We start from the raw sequence: 19,797 nt of genomic DNA, 5'->3' as shown, positions 1-19,797 counted from the left end.
GGAAATCTTTCTTTTGTTAAAAACAGAAAAGAATGACTTATATTAGAGTATCAGGGTTCCTTCTGGAAGGACTCTGATTCCCTTTCTTTCTCTCCTTCTTGTGTGTCCTACAGGAAGGGAGTGTGGCCAGGCCAACTCTGAACTCAGCCCCAACGGGAAGGCTTGTGTGGGGCTAAGGAGGACCAGGACCAGAGCGGAGTGCATGGATGTCCTTATCAGCTGTGTACTTTTGGACAAACTAGTTGTCTCTCTGTGTTTCTGTCTTCTCTTCTATAATTGAAGAATAATAAAACATCAGCCCATAAGGTTGTTGGAGAGATTAAATAAATATAGGCAAAGTACTTAGAACTGTAGAACTGTCCCTGGCACTATGATAAGCATTGGCATCACTGTTACTACATGGTGCATCTCAGTTTCTGTCAGAGGCTTTCAGGTGCATGTGAAGGACCTGGCCTAAGCCTTACCCCTTGGCACTTATAAAAAGTAAGAAGAAATCATTAGTATAGGTTCAGAAGAAAATAAAGAATGGAGAAGAAAAAATAATCTTTTCATTTCAATTCTCTCCTCATCCCATATACAGACACATGGAAAAAAGAAAGAAAGAAAGAAAGAAAGAAAGAAAGAAAGAAAGAAAGAAAGCAAGGAAGGAAGGAAGGAAGGAAGGAAGGAAGGAAGGAAGGAAGGAAGGAAGGAAGGAAAAAAGAAAAAAGAAAAAAGAAAAGAAAAAAGAAAAGAAAGAAAAGAAAGAAAAGAAAAGAAAAGAAAAGAAAAGAAAAGAAAAGAAAAAAGAAAAAAGAAAAGAAAAGAAAAGAGAAAAAGAAAAGAAACAGTTAAAAATTGTATTAGTTTGGGGCACCTGGCTTGCTCTGTCAGAAAAGCATGTGACTCTTGACCTCAGGGTTGTGAGTACAAGACCCATGTTAGGCGTAGAGATTACTCAAAAATAAAATCTTGGGGATCCCTGGGTGGCGCAGCAGTTTAGCGCCTGCCTTTGGCCCAGGGCGCGATACTGGAGACCCGGGATCAAATCCCACGTCGGGCTCCCGGTGCATGGAGCCTGCTTCTCCCTCTGCCTATGTCTCTGTCTCTCTCTCTCTCTCTCTCTCTCTCTCTCTCTCTCTCTGTGTGTGTGTGACTATCATAAATAAATAAAAATAAATAAATAAAATAAAAAATAAAATCTTGGGCAGCCCAGGTGGCTCAGCGGTTTAGCGCCGCCTTCAGCCCAGGGCGCGATCCTGGAGACCCAGGATCGAATCCCACGTCGGGCTCCCGGTGCATGGAGCCTGCTTCTCCCTCTGCCTGTGTCTCTGCCTCTCTCTCTCTCTCTCTCTCTCTCTCTGTCTCCCATGAATAAATAAATTAAATAAAATCTAAAAAAAAAAAAGTATAAGAAACTGTATTAGTCTTTATGTTTTAAAGGGAGCAACAGCTTTACCTGGTCTTTCCACTTTTATAACTTCTGCTCCAAGATCTCCTAAATTCATAGTAGCAAACGGTCCCGCCAGTACTCTACAATATTAACAATGACAAATAATTATCAACTTGAAGAATTTTATATTGATTCTTAATAGCCTATTAACATAGACAAGGTCATATAATGATAGCAAATTAAAATTGTTAAAACTCCTCAGAACAGTAATTTGGCCTTATGTATTAAGAGCTTTTAAAAAGTATATTCCTGGGATGCCTGGGTGGCTCAACGGTTGAGTGTCTGCCTTTGGCTCAGGGAGTGATCCCGGAGTCCAGGATCAAGTCCCACATCGGGCTCCCTGCAGGGAGCCTGCTTCTCCCTCTATGTCTCTGCCTCTCTCTCTGTCTGTCATGAATAAATAAATAAAATCTTTTTAAAAAAAATAAATAAAATAAAAAGTATATTCCCTTTGATGCACTTCCAGAATTCTATACTATGGAAGAAATCCTAAGATTTCCTGAGGCAAAGATTTACGTACAAGGAAACCTAACTTATAATGGTGAATACTGGGAGATGAGTAATTATGTGACACCTATATAATAAAAGATCATCTTACATTTTTCTTGAATTTTGAAAGACATGGAAAAATACTCAAAATACTACATTATCTTTTAAATGTGGGTAAAACTGTAATTTCAATATGGTTCTAAATTTTTTTGATTAAATATAAAATGTAGATTGGGAAAAATGCACAAATATTACACTAATTGCCTCTTAGAGTGATGAAATTATAAAACTTTTTCCTTTTTTGTTGACCTTTCTAAAACTTTGAGTGTAAGCATTATAATCCAAAAAAATAACTTTTTTTTAAAGAACAGAAAAATTCAATCACCAAAACATAAATAAACCAACACTAACCTTGTCATGTCCAGAATTTTTATACCCTCCAGTGGCTTCATATTGTCAGTATCTGGCAAAACACAGAAAATATTTGAAGAGCACTGATTACTAATTTTCGGAAGAAAGAATGCAGAATGCTTCATATTGTTTTAAGTAATCTGTATTACTACGAAAAATATATGTTTTCCTTCACAATATTTCTCTTTATATGTAATACAGAAACCTTGACCTGACCCACTTAAGTCACTCTGTAAAAATTACAATAGCTAATATCCAATTAATAAAGTCCACAGCTACACTTAAGATAGTTTGTCTAATGAAAAATGAAAGTGGAGGAGGAGGAATGTATAGGGTGATTTTTAGGATTTTTAGGGCACTGTGTTACTGTAGGTTATAACAAATTATAACAAACATGCCACTCTGGTAGAAGGATACTGATAAGGGGGGATGCATACAGGCAAGGGATAGATGGGAAATCTCTATACTTTCCTCTCAATTTTGCTATAAACCTGGAACTGGGAACACCTGAGTGCCTCAGTGGTTAAGTGTCTACATTCCTGATCCGAGGTTCTAGGATAGAGTACTGCATTGGGATCCCTGCAGGGAGCCTGCTTCTCCCTCTGCCTGTCTCTCTCTCTCTCTCTCTCTCTCTCTCTGGGTCTTTCATGAATAAATAAAATCTTTAAAAAAAAAAAAACTAGAACTGCTATAAAAAAATTAAGTCTTTAAAACATAAATAAATAAAAAGTGAACTAAACAACTAAAAAGTATTAATAACAAAAACGGAACAACAAAGGCCTCCACGTATCTGTGCTACATTTAAGACAAGAAGAAAAAGGGCACCTGGGAGGCCCAATGGGTTAAGCATCTGCCTTCAACCCAGGTCATGATCTCAAGGTCCTGGGATCGAACCCCAGGTTGGGCTCTCTGCTCAATAAAGTCTGTTTCTCACACTCCCTCTGACCCCCTCCCCTGCTTGTTCTTTCTCTCCCTCTCTCTCTCTCTGTCTCAAATAAATAAACAAAAACGTAAAAAAAAAAAAAAAAAAGAAAAGACAGGGAGGGGCACCTGGGTGGCTCAGTGGTTGAGTGCTTTTGGCTCAGGGCATGATCCTGGGTCCTGGAATCGAGTCCCATATCAGGACTGCTTCTCCCTCTGCCTATGTCTCTGCCTCTCTCTGTGTCTCTCATGAATAAATAAATAAAATCTTTTTTTAAAAAAAAGGGAGAAAGTATGAATTTTGAAGTTTATTAAACAATTTACAATTATATGTTTATTTCCTTTTTCTCTCCATTTGCCAGCTATAAAAATAAGAAGATAGGTCAATAATTATATCACTAATTCACTGAAAGTATTCAACATTAAGTCACAAGGTCAAATTCTTGCCAAATGGCTTACAAAGTTTAGATAATGACGATTGAGATTAAGCTGAATTTATGAGGAAAAAAAATGAACTACTGGTTCAGTACATTTTTAAAATAGATTATTTTTTAGAGCAGTTTTGGATTTGGACAGAGGGAGAAGCAGGCTCCATGCACCGGGAGCCCAACGTGGGATTCGATCCCGGGTCTCCAGGATCGGGCCCTGGGCCAAAGGCAGGCGCTAAACCGCTGTGCCACCCAGGGATCCCGACCTTCTGTGTTTTAAATATCCCTCACCAGAGTGATACATTTGCTACAACTGATGAAGCTACACTGATACCTCAGGATCACATAATTTAGAGTTCACCCTTGGTCTTGTACGTGTTATGAGTTTCAACAACTGCAGACTGGCAGGTAGCAAACATTATTATATACAGAGTAGTTTCATGCCCAAAAAGTCCTCTGTGGTCTATTCATCCCCTCCTCTCCTCAAATTCCCAGAAACCAATCTTTTTACTGCATCCACAATTTGCCTCTTCCAGAATGTCACATAGTTAGAATCATACTACCTACTACATACTACAAAAGGTAGCCTTTTCAGATTGGCTTCTTTCACTTGGTAATATGCATTTAAGTTTCCTCTGTGGCTCGACAGATCATTTCTTCTCAGTGTTGAATAATACCCCATTACCTCGATATACCAGGTTATTTATCCATCCATGTAACTAAGGGACATCTTGGTTGCTTCCAAGGTTGGCAGTTCTAAAGAAAGTTGCTAAAATGTGTACCGGGTTCTGTGAGGACACAAGTTTTCAACTCATCTGGGTAACTATCAAGAGTGTCAATTACTGAATGGTGTGGTAAGAGTATGTTTAGTTTTCACTCCATCTTCCAAAGTAGCCGTACCATTTTGCATTCCTACCAGCAACGAATGAGACTTCCTCAGTTCAACACATTTTTTAAAAAAAATAATGCAGCTCCATCACCAGTGGGTTTTAAAAATCTCAATGCAGGATCTTTTTGTAGTTCATAAGCGTGATGATTGGGTGTTCACACCGTTGTGTGACATGTGCCTCCCTCCAACCTTGTTACGATGTGGCACATTACCCGTCTGACGTGAAAAAAAAAATAAAAATAAAAAATAAATAAAAATCTCAATGCAGCTCCATCACCAGTGGGTTAAGAACAAGAGTTACATAAGTCACACATTTCCACATACACCAATAATCTTGAGAAGGATCACAGTGACACAATAATTCTTAAGTAGGAGGATCCCCAGGCTACATGGCTCCAGTGAGAAATATTTAAAGTCCATATAATGGGCATTTTCTCCTTGAAATCAGACAATTTATTCTTTTACAGTAAGAAATTGCTGTCACAGCCCTAGGAAATATGTGAAATCTATGTGACTGGTTCATTATTTTCTGGGAAACATACTTACTTATATAGAAAACCAAATTATACCAGAGGATCAGAAAAGGGAAAGTAACTAAAACAATGTTTAATGTGGTAAATTGTTACAACAAGGGCCTCCATGAATCACACTTCCAGATATCCACACCCTTGTATATTCTCCTTCCATGGTGACTCTGGATTTAGACATTTGTTTTGCTTTAGCCAGGGGAACATTAGCAAACTTGATGCCCACAGAGGCTGGAAAAGTGCTTACACAGTAGGGCTTGACTTTTTGGAACACTTCTACCATCAGATGAAGAAGCAGAAGATGAAAAAGAGCAAATGGAGGGAGGCTTAGCCATCCCAGTCACTGCAGCTATCTCAGGTGAGGTCCAGACATGAGAGTGAAGCCATCTGAAAATACCTAGACCCAGGCACATGAGTGAGTTCAGGTGAGTCCAGCAGGACACTCACAGAATTTTGAGAAAAAATAAGCCACGGTTGTTTTAAACCAGTAAGGTTTTAAGTGGTTTGTTGTACAGCAATAGATAAACAGATACAACAGCTTATGGCAGAGTGGTCCTTTCAAAATGTAAAACATATGTCATTCCCCTGCTCCAAATCCTCTAATGGCTTTCTACCAAACTTAGAATGAAATCCAACATCCTATTACCACAGGCCGCAGATCCTACTCGCTCTGGCCCTCTGCTACCTCTCTGGCCATGACCCCTATCACTCCCTCTCACTCTTCTCCAGCACATTAGCTTGTTTGCAGTTCCCTGAACACACTGAGCATATTTCTGTTTTAGAGCCTGTGGCAGAAACAGAGATAGACCGCCCATATTCCCCTTCAAAGAAAGGAATTTCTGCCCAACCTACAAGAAGCATGGTTAACATATAACTCCAGTATTTGTTTCTTCAAGGTCCACCTCAGCTTTCCTCAGCTGAGGGTGCTCTGTTCTCAGGACAGTCTCCGGTCAAATGACCGATCAAAGTTGGGCAGAAAGGCCTGGTCATTTCCTCTACCCAGTGCAGAATCTTGTATCTGCTCTCCTTGGTGTAGTGCTCTGGAACTCCTCATTGAGCTGGCAAAGAATTTGACAGGTGCATGCAAGTCTGATATTCCTCTGCCCAACCCTATTTCCTTCCTTTCCCTTTCATAGGCGGTAGTCCTCAATAAATCCTTTGTCCTTCCAACTGTCTCAACATCTGCTTTCTTAATAATCCGAGATGTGACAGGACTTTTGCACTTACTATTCTCTAGACTTGGAACTCTTTTCCTCCATACATTTGCATGTCTTGCTTACTTCTGTCAAATTTCTGCTCAACCACCACACTCTCAGAGAAACCTTGCCTGATCGGCCTATCTCAAACAACACCCCTCTGGATCTCAGTATGTTTTAGTTTTCTTTTAACACTTACCATTACTTCACATTACATTATATGTTTACGTATTTATTGTACTACTGTCTTTTCCACTGAAATGTAATCTCAGTGAAGATAGGACTTGTCTGTCTTGCATCTCCAGCCAGAATTCACTAAGAATTAGTTGAACGGTCACACTGGGAAAGGGTGAGGGAAGGAGGGAGGAACTCATATACTTAATAATTCATATGATCCTTATAATGGGCTGAATGTTTGCATCCCTGCAAAATTCATAAACTGAAATCCTAATCCCTGAAGTTACAATATTAGGAAGTGAGACCTTTGGGAGGTAATTAGGTCATGAGGGTGGAACCACCAATGGAATTAGTGCCCTTATATAATGAGCCCCAGAGAACTTCCTTGCCCCCTTTCCACCAGATATGGGCCAGCAGGAAGTTGGCAGTCCTCAACCCAGAAGAGGATCTCACCAGAATCCAAACATGTTGGCACTCTGATCTCACATTTCTAGCCTCCAAACCATTTCTGTTGTATATAAGTATATAAGTATGTAAGTCTGCAATATTCTATTACAGCAGCCCAACTTGATAAAAATCATTAAAAGACCAGAATCAGGGCACCTGGGTGGTTCAGCGGTTAAGCATCTGCCTTCGGCCGAGGATGTGATCCTGGAGTCCCGTGATCCAGTCCCACATCAGGTTCCTGCAGGGGCCCTGATTCTCCTTCTGCCTATGTCTCTGCCTCTCTCTCCATCTCTCATGAATAAATAAATAAAATATTTTTTAAAATTAAAATAAATAAAAGGACCAGAATCTTCAAAGTCAGATAGCTAATTTTTCTCTAACCCAGACAGGGCTTGAATAGGGCAGGAAAAGACACAGTTAGGGGTCCCTGGATGGCTCAGCTGGTTAAGCGTCCAACTCTTGATTTCGGCTCAGGGTGGTAAGACTGAGCCCCATGTCAGACTGCAGTCAGTGGAGAGTCCACTTGAGATTCTCTCTCTCTCTCTCCTTCTGCCCCTCCACCCAGTCTCATGCATTCTCTCTCTGAAATAAATAAGTAAATCTAAAAAAAAAGAAAGAAAGAAAGAAAGAAAGAAAGAAAGAAAGAAAGAAAGAAAGAAAGAAAGAGAAAGAAAGAATAGAAAAGAAAAAGACACAGTTAAAGACACAGTGAAAACGCTCTGCCAAAGAACTGAATGGGCATTTGGAGGAATAGGTAAGCTTAGCAGATAGAATGGAAAGGAAAATCAGAGGAGAGAAAGCTGAGGAAAAATGACAGGAGAAAGATTATCAGGGAAAAATTTCCATTAACAAGACAGCTAACAGGCCTATTTTAAATAAATTACAAATAGTATTATACTTTACATTACATGTGGCAGCTCTCCAAAATTACCAAATTAATTCAGTAAACCCTGGCACAAACCCAGGGTTTGTGTGAGTAGTTCTGGGGAAGATTTTTAAGAAGAGAGTGAGTTGGAGCTGGGGCCAAGTGGGTATAATCAGTACATGAGATAGGACATGAGTGAAAGCTTTGTTCCTACTGTGTGCTAATCATCCTATGAAGATACGGTGTGAGGCATCATATCCCTTCCTCCTCAGGTATTCCATGATCTACTGGGGAAAACTGAAACAATTACTATTACGATTAAGAGAACTACCACTGAATTCAAATTGCTCTATTTACTAACTTGTGACCTTGTTCTACCTTGACTTCTCCATCAGTAAAACAGGGATAATACTGGAACCTATCTCATAAGGACACTAAAAAATTAAACAAAACATGGCCTTCTAAGCATTTAGCCATGGTGCTCAATAAATGTCAGCTACTGTCAGTATCACTTCTATCATCTCCCTAACCTCACTCCTGTGTTCCTTACTTCAGTAAATGGTTACCACTTGGTTACCCAAGTCAAAAACCCAAACATAATTCTTGAACTCTCTCTCTCTCTTTTTGCACCTCTTAAATTTAATGAAGAACCACTTACTGCATATACTTTCTCAAAAATCTCTCTTTGCTCACTCCTCTTCTCATCCCCACTGCCACTAGGGTAGCTCAGGTCACCATCAACTCTCTCCTGAATTACTCTAACACCCTACTAAGTCTGCTGCCAGGCTTCAATCTTGGTTCTCTTCAAAATTCCCTCCATATGAGCACCTGGGTGGCTCAATCAGTTGAGTGTCCAACTCTTGATCTCAGCTCAGGTCTTAATCTGAGGGTCCTGAGTTTAAATCCCTTAGTGGACTCCACAGGGGGCATGGAGTCTACATTTAAAAATAAGAAAAGAAAAAGAAAATGCACCCTCCATAATGCTCCCAGAATTATTTTTCAAAATGTAAATCAGTCCAATCTTTTCAATCGTATCTGTTTCTCATTCCTCTCTTCCCTCTATCTCAGTTAATGGAATCATCAACCCTCTACAATAGAATCCAAGATCTTCCTAGACATGTCTTCCTCTTCACTATCCATGTTCAGTCAGCCATCAATTTTCTGTTGAATCTGCTCTATTCTTCCCCAGGGCCCTGGTACTGCCTCCATTCAAGCCTTCATCATTTCTTGTCCCAACTGCCTGCAAAAGCATCTTAACCTATTTCTGCCTAACCTCTGTCCCCACCAATCCATTCCCAACACTGCTTCAAGAGTAATCTTCCAAAATGAAGAGCCCATTATGCCACTTTCTTGTTCTTTCACCCATTTACTCATGGTCTTTTCCCTCATGAGGCTTACAGTCTATTGCTCCTCCTAAAACTAAAACCAGTTTCACTCCTGTCCACCTTTTCAATTTCAATCTGCAAAAATGGAAATGTCTTACTGGCCATACTTCTTTCAAATCTCTCATACTTCTAGGTGACTGTATGTGCTCTTTCCTCTGACTCTAATAACAACCCTCTATCCTGTCTTGCCTAGACAAGTCCTTTCATCTTTCACGAGTCAGCACCCTTAGAAAGTATACGTGCTCACCACAGCATCCTGAACAAGTCTGTCAAGAGCATTTTTCTGAATTATGATTTACTAGTTAGTCTTGACCAGATGATAAACTCTTGAGAAAAGAGACTTTCATTCTGTATTTCCAATATTAAATACTAGCACCTGGTATGTAGTAAGAACTCAACAACTGTTTGTGGAAGAAAAGAAATGACAAAAAGGAGGAAAAAATGTCCTCACATTTTGCCACAACGCATTACTAGATTGCCATAATGGAATGTTGTAAAAAATATTATGTAGTCTCATTGCAGCAATTGGAAGTAGCATTTCTTGGTGCCCACCAGGGATGCTGCAGTGTTTTATAACCAAATCTCAGAGGTGACATATTATCATTTCTGCCATATGCTATTAGTCACATAGCCAACAGGTGCAGCATTAAGGTGTACTCACACAAGGGTATAGGAGGAAGTAAGGATCACTGCAACCATCTTAGAAACTGGGTAATACACTTGTGGTGGTTTTGATTTGTATTTCCATGATGACAGGTGATGTGGAGCACATTTTCATATGCTTATTGACCGTTATCATGTCTTTTTTACTAAACATCTGCTTCAAACTTTTGCCCATTTTAATTCAGTTCCCTTAATGAGTCTACATATCATTGCTTCAAGCACTCTTACCATCCTTGTTACTTAACACACTGAGACATAAACATCAAGCTGATGGAGAAGCTTCGGTTTCATCCCCTATAAAATCAGGTTGCCTACCTTCAAATTCATTGCTGTCCAACAACCATCTCTTCCCAAAATAGCTACTGCAAATATTCTACACTTAATAAGCCTCAAAATCCCTTTCTTCTTTAGCTGTCATGTCAAATAGCTTTATTGGAAAATTCTTCTTTGCGCAAGAATTTTATCAACCCAAGAGAAAATAACTAAAAATACTGATAGTAGTCATTTATACATAAAGGTCCAGCTAAATAACCCTATATTGAAATTTATCAGTCACAAAGCCTTATTTTAGTGTGCTAGGGGTGCCAGAAGAAAATAACATTCACTGAGGGCCTTAAACAACAGAAATTATTCTCTCACAGGTCTAGAGTCTAGACGTTCAAGATCAAGATGTCAGGAAGTTTACTTTCTCCCAAAGCTTCTCTCCTTCCTTCATTTGTAGATGGTCACCTCCTTGCTGCCTCTTCACATGGTCATCCCTCTGTGCAATATATCCCTGATATATCTCCTAACCTCTTCTTATAAAGACACTAATCAGAAAGGCCAACCAGAACAGCCTCATTTTAACTTAAACTCTCTCTTTAAGGGGGACTTACCCCTAGAAACAGCCACATTCTGAGATACATGTGGTTAGGACTTCAACATATGCATTTAGGGAGACACAATTCAGTCCATAACAAAGCTCTACCCATGCATGCAGTTTCCAACCAGCTCTTTTAATATCCATCTCTTATCATGTGCAGAACAGCCAAAAAATCAGTAAGATATAGGGAAAATCTGTATCAAGAAGAAAGAGACCAAAGCCAACATGAAAAAGAAACACGGAGCAAACAGATATACAGCAGGTAAAAGAATATTTTTAAAAACTACCATTATGATTCCATCATTATGACATTCTGGAAAAAGCAAATGATAGAGATAGAAAACAGATAAGAGTTGGGAGACACTTGGGATGAAGAGAGGGAATGACTGCAAATTTTGAGGGGTAAGGGAAGTGTTCTATACCTTAATTATGGTGATGGTTACATGACTATGTTTGTCCAAACTCACAGAACTATACACAAAAAAGAATTTTACTGTATGCAAAATTTACCTCCATAAAAATGTTATCAATATTATCAGAAACGTGAAGAATTTGCACTTACAAAACAGAAAAAGATACTTGTAAAAGAAATGTACAGAATAAAAATATGATCTTGAAACTTTACAAAAAGATGGAAGAATGAAAATGTAAGAGAAAGGCAGAAAGATAAAAATATGATGAGGCACCTGGGTGGCTCAGTCAATTATGCAGCCAACTTTTGATTTTGGCTCAGGTCATGATCTCAGAGTCCTGGGATGCAGCCCCGCTTTGAGCTCCATGCTCAGTGGGGAGTCTGCTTGAGGACTCCCTCTCTCTCTCTCCCTTTGATCCCCCTCCCCTACACTCACACTCTCTCTCTAATAAAAAAAATAATCTTTAAAATCTTTAAAATAAAAAAATAAAAAGATAAATAAAATCTTTAAAATCTTTTAAATTTAAAAATCACCCAGACAATAGAACAAAAAGAAATAATAAAAGTGAAAAATAGAGAAGAGGGAGGAAAAATAAAGGATCAGCCCAGGAATTCTGATAATACAGGCTTGCCTAAGAGTGAACAACAAAAACAGAAGAGAGACATTAATAAACAAATAATTCAGAAAAAGTTCACAGAACTAAAGGGCATGAATTTCCAGATTGAAGGGCTCTGTGCATGCCCTGCACACATTTTAAAAAGACACACACCATTTTGAAAAGATATATGCACCCCTCTATATACTGCAGCATTATTTATAATAGCCAAGATATGGAGGCTACCCAATTGTCCATCAATAGATGAATAAAGAAGATGTGATACACACACACACACAAAATGGAATATTACTCAGTCTTAAAATAAAAGATGCAACCTTGCCTTTTGCAACAACATGGATGAACCTACAGGGTATTATGCTAAGTGAAAAAGTCAGACAGAAAAACAAATAACATATGATTTCACCCATAGGTGAAATTTTAAAAACAAAACAAATTAATTTATAAACCAAAAGCAGAATCGGACCTATAAATAAATACAAACTGATGGGTGCCATTGGGGAGAGGGGTAGGAGTATAGGCAAAATGAGTAAAGGGGAGCTGGAGACATGGGCTTCCAGTTATGGAATGAATAAGTCATGGGAATAAAAGGCACAGCACAGGGAATATAGTCAACGATCTCCTAACAGCATTGCATGGTAGCTACACTTGTGATGAGCATAGCATCAATGGACAGATTCGTCAAATCACTGTATTGTATATCTGAAATAAATGTAGTATTTTATATCAAATATACTCAAATTTTAAAATTAATTAATTTCATTAATAAAAATAAAAAGACACACACCAAGAATGAATAATTCATGGAATGAAAGGTACACCATAGAAAATATGGTAAATGTTGCTCTAATAGCATTGTATGGTGACAGATGGTAGCTACACTTGTGAATATAGCATAATATATAGAGTTCTCACACCATGATATTATACACTTGAAACTAATGTAACCCTGTGTTTCAACTATAATTCAATAAAAAAGTAAATAAAAGATTTTATTTACAAAATGGTATAAATTTTTAAAAAGTAAAAACTATATTAAAAGACATATCAAGATCCATTAATGTAAGAATTTGGAACACTAAGATTTTCTTCTCTGCGAAAAGATCTGAAAACTTTCTAGGGAGAAAAAAGCATCGTATATAAAGTATTGGCTCGCAGAATGTCATTGAAATTCTCAATAGTCCTGGAAACTAAAGCATAAAAATGGAATAAAAACTTTTAAAATTTTGAGAGGGAAATGTATTTATCTTCTAAATTCTAAGCCCAGTCAAGCCATGCATCTTGTGTGAGAGTAGAAAAAGACTATTTTCAATGATGCAAATTTTCAAAAACTTTACCTTCCCATCCTTGCTTGTGAAAATTATTTCTAGAAGATATGCTCCACCAAAAACAGAACAAGAAATAAGAAGATACTGGGTCAGAAAAATGGAGGATCTAAAGGAGAAGGATGAAACGAATCCTCAAGATGACAGTAAAGAAAATACTAACACAATAGCTGAAATATTTGTACTTATGGTACAGCTGGCAATGAATTAAGGACAGATACTGAGAAAGTAAATGAAGAAGCCAGACAAATATTAACACAAGGGAAAACAAAAAGGTGTATGAGAGCAGCAATGTAATCAAAATATGAAGAATAACTATATAATCATAACTATATATATATATATACATATATATATATATATATACTGAATACTGATCTAGCAAACTTTATTATTTGTAAGATGGAAAATTTATGTGTAATTGTGGGAATGGTAGTGAAAGAAAGCTAGTCTTTATCACTATAGATAATGCCTAAAAACAGAATCAAGAAGTACCATTATAATCATGTTAGAGATCTGGAGGTAAGGGGCACCTGAGTGGCTCAGCGGTTGAGCGTCTGCTTTCAGCTCAGGTCATGATCCGGGGGTCCTGGGATCCAGTCCCACATCGGGCTCCCAGCAAGGAGCCTGCTTCTCCCTCTGCCTGTGTCTGCCACTCTCTCTGTGTCTCTCATGAATAAATAAATACAAATCATAAAAAAAAAAAGACGAAAGAGAGAGAGGAAGAACTGGAGGTAAAAACTCAATGAGATGGCTGAAAGAACTGAAATTCATTGTCTCAGGAAAAAAAGGGGGCAGAGAGACATAAGAGGCTACTGTTTTTCATAATTAACTTACAGTTCTGAAGTATGTGTAAAAACCTTGATTTTTAAAAATTAAAAAATAAATAAGTCATGTTAAATTCATAAGCAACAGGTGAAGTATCATTTTGCTGTACTGTCCCCTGCAATGTTTTGATAAATATTGCCACTCTGAAGCTTTCCCTGATTCATTATTTGTACACACAGCAGCAGATTCCAAGGGAAATTTCATTCTCTTCTCATTATTTGCAGACTCTGTATTTGAGAATTCAACTACTCGCTAACTCCAAAGTCAATACTACAGAGCTTCTGCAGTCATTCTAGGACATGCACAGAATGTAGAAAAATTGTTCATGTTTCCAGCCGAAGCCAAAGTAGGCAATTCTCTGGCCTTCCAGGTTCAGGTCTCATATGCAAACAAGTGTCCTTTATATGTGGTGCATTTAGTGTCACATCTTCACATTTCTGTGCTTTTTCTTTTTTTTTTTTTTTTCTTTTTTTGGTGATTTCACCACTTAAAATGGCCCCCAAGAGTAGTGCTGAAGTGCTATCTGGTGTACTTAAGTGCAGGAAGACTAAGATTAGTCTTGTTTTTTAAAGATTTTATTTATTCATTCGAGAAAGAGAGAGAGAGAGCACAAGCAAGGGGAGGGACAGGGGGAGGGAGAAGCAAACTCCCCATTGAGCAGGGAGCCCAACAAGGGACTCGATCCCAGGACCTAAGATCATGACCTGAGCCCAAGGCAGACACTTAACTGACTGAGCCACCCAGGGGCCCAAAGATGAGACTCATAGAGAAAACACATGTTTTAGTAAAGCTTTGTTCAGGCATGACTATAACTATTCAAGTTATAATGCTATAATGCTATGGCCATGAGTTCAATGTTAATAAAACAACAATTTATACTAAATAAGGTGACTTTAAACAGAAACACACACTTAACAACATGTGTATTCTGTGTATTAACCAGTAGTCAAAAATATGTGACCAAAGACTTGCAGGAACTTAATCTTATATTTCCCCTAGGGGCAATGGTTCAGTATTCACTCATTAGGTGTTCGGTTTATAGAACACACCTACTTCTAATAACAAGAATTAACTGTATAAAGTGGCAAGAAAAAGATCAATGCTAGTTCAACAAGGAAGCCCTCAACCACCCTGGGAAGCTTTGAAACAAAACTAAATGCCATCATGAAAACACTGTTCAGAAGGGTGGGCCCTAGGGGAAAGAAAGGTAAAGATTTAATAAATTGACTTCAAAATTCATCCTGATGAGTCTACAATCAAGAAGAGCCCTCCACCCCCAACCTTAGACAACCACTGATCTGTTTTCTGTTACTACAATTTAGTTGGCATTTTCTAGAATTTTATGTGAATGAAATCATTTTGTAGGGACTCTTTTGTGTCTGACTTCTTTCAGAAAGCATAATAATTTTGAGATTCATTCATGTTGTTGCATTTTTTAAAGATCTTATTTATTTATTCATGAGAGACACTGAGAGAGAGGCAAAGACACAGGCAGAGGGAGAAGCAGGCTCCTCACAGGGAGCCGGAGTGGGACTCAATCCCGGGACTCTGGATCACAACCTGAGCTGAAGGCAGATGCTCAACCACTGAGCCATCCAGGTGCCCCATGTTGTTGCATTTTTTTTAAGATTTTATTTAATTCATTTGAGAGAAGGAGAGAGAGACGGAACAAGCAGATGAAGAAGGAGAGAAGTAGATGCCCTGATGAGTGGGGGAGCCCAACCCCAGGACTGGATCCTAGGACTCCAAGATCATGCATGACCTAAGCCAAAATTAAGACTTGGCTGCTTCACTGACTGAGCCACCCAGGCGCCCCTGTGGTTGCATTTTTATAAGCGAGTAGTATTGTACTCTATGGGTAGACCACATCTGTTAGCCATTCGGCTACTGATGGACATTTAGTTGTTTCCAGTTTTAGGCTATGGCGAATCAAGATGCTATGAACATTCACCTACAAGTCTCTCTGTGAACATGTTTTCATTTCTCTTGAGTGAATACGTAGTGGAATGGGCTCAATAATATGGTAAGTGTATCTTTAACTTTCTAAGAACCTGAGAAACATCTCTCAGGTGGTTGTACAACAATGCATGAGAGTTATAGATGCTCCACATCTTAACAACATGGGGAATTGCTATTCTTTTTAATGTTTGTCATTCTAATGGGTAGATAATGTTTCTTGTTGTGATTTTAATTTGCATTTCCCTGATGAAAATCTCTTTCTGTAATAATTAACCATTCAAATAGCTTCTTTTGTGAATTGCTCTTCTGTTTATTTTTAGTGTTTTTTTTTTTTATTTAAAGATTTTACTTATTTATTCATGAGACACACAGAGAGAAAGAGAGGCAGAGACGCAGGGCAGAGGGAGAAGCAGGATCCATGCAGGGAGCCCGACGTGGGACTCAATCCTGGTACTCTAGGATCATGCCCTGGGCTGAAGGCAGACGCTAAACCGCTGAGCCACCCAGGTGTCCCACCCTTCTAGGTTTAATACTGAAGAAAAATATTCAAAACAATAAAAAAAAATCCATCAACTGGTAAAATGTTAAATAAGCACTGGCACATTCATACACCAGACTCTTGGGTAGATATTAAGAAAAATGAAACAGATTTATGTTTCCTGACATGAAAAGTTGACCAAGATATATTCCTCAGGTAAAAAATTAAATCAGGGCTGCCTGGGTGGTTCAGCAGTTGAGCACCTGCCTTTTGGCTCAGGGTGTGATCCGGGATGGAATCCTACATCGGGCTCCCAGCAAGGAGCTGGTTTCTCCCTCTGCCTATGCCTTCTCTCTCTGTGTTTCTGATGAATAAGTAAAAAAAAATCTTTAAAAAAAATTAAATCAAATTATAGAATAGGATGTATAATATAATCCTATTTTGTAAATATGCATAACATTAAAAATATATGTTGATGCGGGCATCTGGATGTCTCAGTCAGGTAGCCAACCAGCTCTTGATTTTGGCTCAGGTCATGATCTCAGGGTCATGAGGTTATGAGATCTAAGCACTTAGCGTGGAGCCTGCTTGGGATTCTGTCTCCCCTTCCCTGGCTCACACACAGGTACACGTTCTCTCTCTAAATAAGAATAAAAATAATAATAATAAATGTTGGTAGCTGTAGGAGCATTCATAAAATTTTGTCAGTTCAATCTTGGAGAAAGAATTTATGGAGAAATTTACCGGCTAAGTTATATGTTTCTATAATTTTGCTTAATTGTGATTGTGTTTCCAATCAGCCCCCCCCCCCAAAAAAAAGACAAAAAGTGAAAACATAAAAAATCAACAAAATTAGAAAAATTATTTTCAATAATAAGAACATAGAAAAAGACCTCAAATATGAGAAGATATTTTGACATTAGGAATGTACAAGTAGGGCAGCCTGGGTGGCTCAGCAGTTTAGTGCTGCCTTCAGCCTAGGGCGTGATCCTCAAGACCCTGGATCGAGTCCCACGTCAGGCTCCCTGCATGGAGCCTGTTTCTCCCTCTGCCTGTGTCTGTGCCTCTCTCCCTCTGTGTCTCTCATGAATAAATAAATAAAATCTTAAAAAAAAAAAAAAAGGAATGTACAAGTAATTCTTCTTGTTCCTTAAGTCTCCAAAAATACTGATCATCTGTACTCAGATCTCTTTTCGGGTTCCTGTTTTATTTCAAACGATGAGTGGAATACATTTAGGAGTCTCTTCATCCCATAAATCTCATTTCATTACACATCTACTAAAGGAAGTCTATACTCCACTACCAATGCCATCCAACAGCCATAATAAATTAGTAAAATTTTGTTTAATGAAGCAAAAACTTTTAAACTGAATTCATTTCACTTCAGGCAATAGAATTATACTTGTATGATCTGAGAAGACACCCAGAAGGAACTTCCAAGCACACTGAAGTCAATATCAATGAATGAGTTTTACACAGTGGAAAGTATGAACTCTGGAGATTTACTGGATCTGATTTCCTGCGCCAGAACTTACTCCCCCTTGACCTTCAAGGTAACTTCACTTCGCTGAGCGTGTTCCCTCTAAATCACAGAGTTTGCAAGGATTAAATGAAATGTTGTATGCAAAGTGCTCAATACACTTCTTGGCATATACTAAATGCCTACTAAAAGTTCACTTTTGTCATTATTATCATTATCAAAAAATGTCACACCACCTATTAAAGTAAGTAACTTATTCCAAATGTGAAAACAAGAAAAGAAAAATACATGATTATTTTACGGAACCGAAAAAAATATGACTCTCAATACTTTATACTCAAGAAGGACAACTACACATACATATTTTGCCAGTTTGTAGAAGACAATAAGCTGGATGGGAGTAAAGGGTAATTATAGGAGTAAAAACAGTTGGAAAGGGCCTCAGTTGTCAATTTGTTGTGATATATTGAGCAGCTTGTATATCATTTATCTTCTTAGCCTCTATGATTGAAAGCTATTATAAAGATACAGCTGAGCAATCATGCAAAGAAGTATAATTATAATGAAGGTGCCATTATTCTATGGTTGCTTCTAAGACTCCCTTGGTATTTGGCCCTAAGATTTCCAGGAGACAATACACTTGAGCAGCACGAGCGTAGACCTAATTGACAGATGCCCACTAAGTGGTCATCCATGTGACAGCAATCATGGCATCCCTCCCTGCTGTACCAGCCAATAATTAGGAAAAAAAAAAAAAGGCCAAGTCATAAAACAAATTGATCAAATATCATATCAAATAGAACATGTAATATACACTAAAAGGATTTAATTTGATATTTTACAGAGAACTTCACTACCAGAACTTAGGAGCAAGAAGAGAGAAGATGGTTTTTTTTCAAAGCATGTTCTCTTAATTTGAACTTTAGAATAGTTAGCAAGATGTTTTCTTTCTAGCATGTGTTAGAAGTCTTGAAAAAAAAGCTCTGTTCCTAATAATATAGTTTGACAGGTAAGTGTAGAAGTTTAGAGTACTTCAGAAATTAGTATCCACTGGAAGACTTTCCAGGGAAAGTAGAATTTTGGAGCTGTAAAAAGGTGGTGTGGGAGTGATGCTCAAGTTACAAGGCAATCATACCATTTAGAGACAACCAGAGAAGTTACATGGGTAATAACTTAGAATAATTTATATTCCACCTCTGCTGACACCCCATTTCTTAACAACTGCCCTTCACCTGTAAGAACTTGGCTAATACTGTGGTATTTGCAATTAAACAGGTTTGGGAACTGGTAGATGCCACTATTTTAATGAAAACTTAAGAAGTTTATAGGAAGAATGATGTAAAAAGATCAGAAAGGGGGCTTTTGAGTCATGAGGAAAGCATGCCACAACCAAATTACAAGTCAGTGTTAATCCAAACTCCCTCTGCTCTTTTACACTTCCCAGCTTTCTCTTGCAATTAGATTGGGGTCAAATGCCTGGGGTCTGGCCAATGAAATGGACAGGCACAAGTAACGTAAGCCAGTTCAGGCCTGACCCTTAAAAACATCCCATGAAACTCCCCAGGCTTCTCTTCTACTGCAGTGACCTTGGAGGCTGCAAGTTTCAAAGAGTGAAGCGAGACATGCAAGAAAGATAGTTTTATTTTATTAAGCCACTAAGATCGTGGGCTAATTTGTACTGCAGCACAACGAAACCTATCCTGACCACTAGAGATGCCAAGCACTGGAGGAGAAAAATGGTAAGTTCTAAGCAATTTCACAGCATCAAAGCCAGCAACTGGTAAGTTCCATTTAAGGGGGAGACTTTTACGGTCCCTTTAGCAGCAGTCTTCAAATTGAGATACATGAAGACTTTCCTAAGAGATACACAAATCATTCTTAAAGGATTTTATTGGGCAGCCCGGATGGCTCAGCGGGTTAGCACCACCTTCAAGAGCCCAGGGCCTGATCCTGGAGACCCAGGATCGAGTCCCATGTCGGGCTCCCTGTATGGAGCCTGCCTGTGT

The 19,797-nt window shown here is 38.4% G+C and overlaps 1 protein-coding gene and 1 non-coding gene across 3 annotated transcripts in view; one reads left to right on the top strand and one right to left on the bottom strand.

Moving 5' to 3' along the window:
• The window catches only part of SUGCT (succinyl-CoA:glutarate-CoA transferase), a 712,850-nt gene that overhangs the window by 683,734 nt on the left and 9,319 nt on the right, over positions 1–19,797 (bottom strand). For both annotated transcript variants that reach the window (XM_077864111.1, XM_077864112.1), the window contains exons 2-3: positions 2,333–2,384; positions 1,439–1,512 (exon numbers count right to left, since the gene is read on the bottom strand). In XM_077864111.1, coding sequence (XP_077720237.1) covers positions 1,439–1,512; positions 2,333–2,384 — 126 coding nt within the window. The remainder of the gene's footprint in view (positions 1–1,438; positions 1,513–2,332; positions 2,385–19,797) is intronic.
• LOC144293521 (small nucleolar RNA U13) lies at positions 4,690–4,792 on the top strand. The gene has a single exon (XR_013360741.1). It is a non-coding gene; the product is annotated as a small nucleolar RNA U13 (small nucleolar RNA).

Source organism: Canis aureus, chromosome 21 (genome assembly GCF_053574225.1).
Source record: "Canis aureus isolate CA01 chromosome 21, VMU_Caureus_v.1.0, whole genome shotgun sequence".
Taxonomy (NCBI): Eukaryota; Metazoa; Chordata; class Mammalia; order Carnivora; family Canidae; genus Canis; species Canis aureus.
Note: the sequence above shows the minus strand (reverse complement) of the source record. Positions and strands in the feature narration are given on the sequence as shown.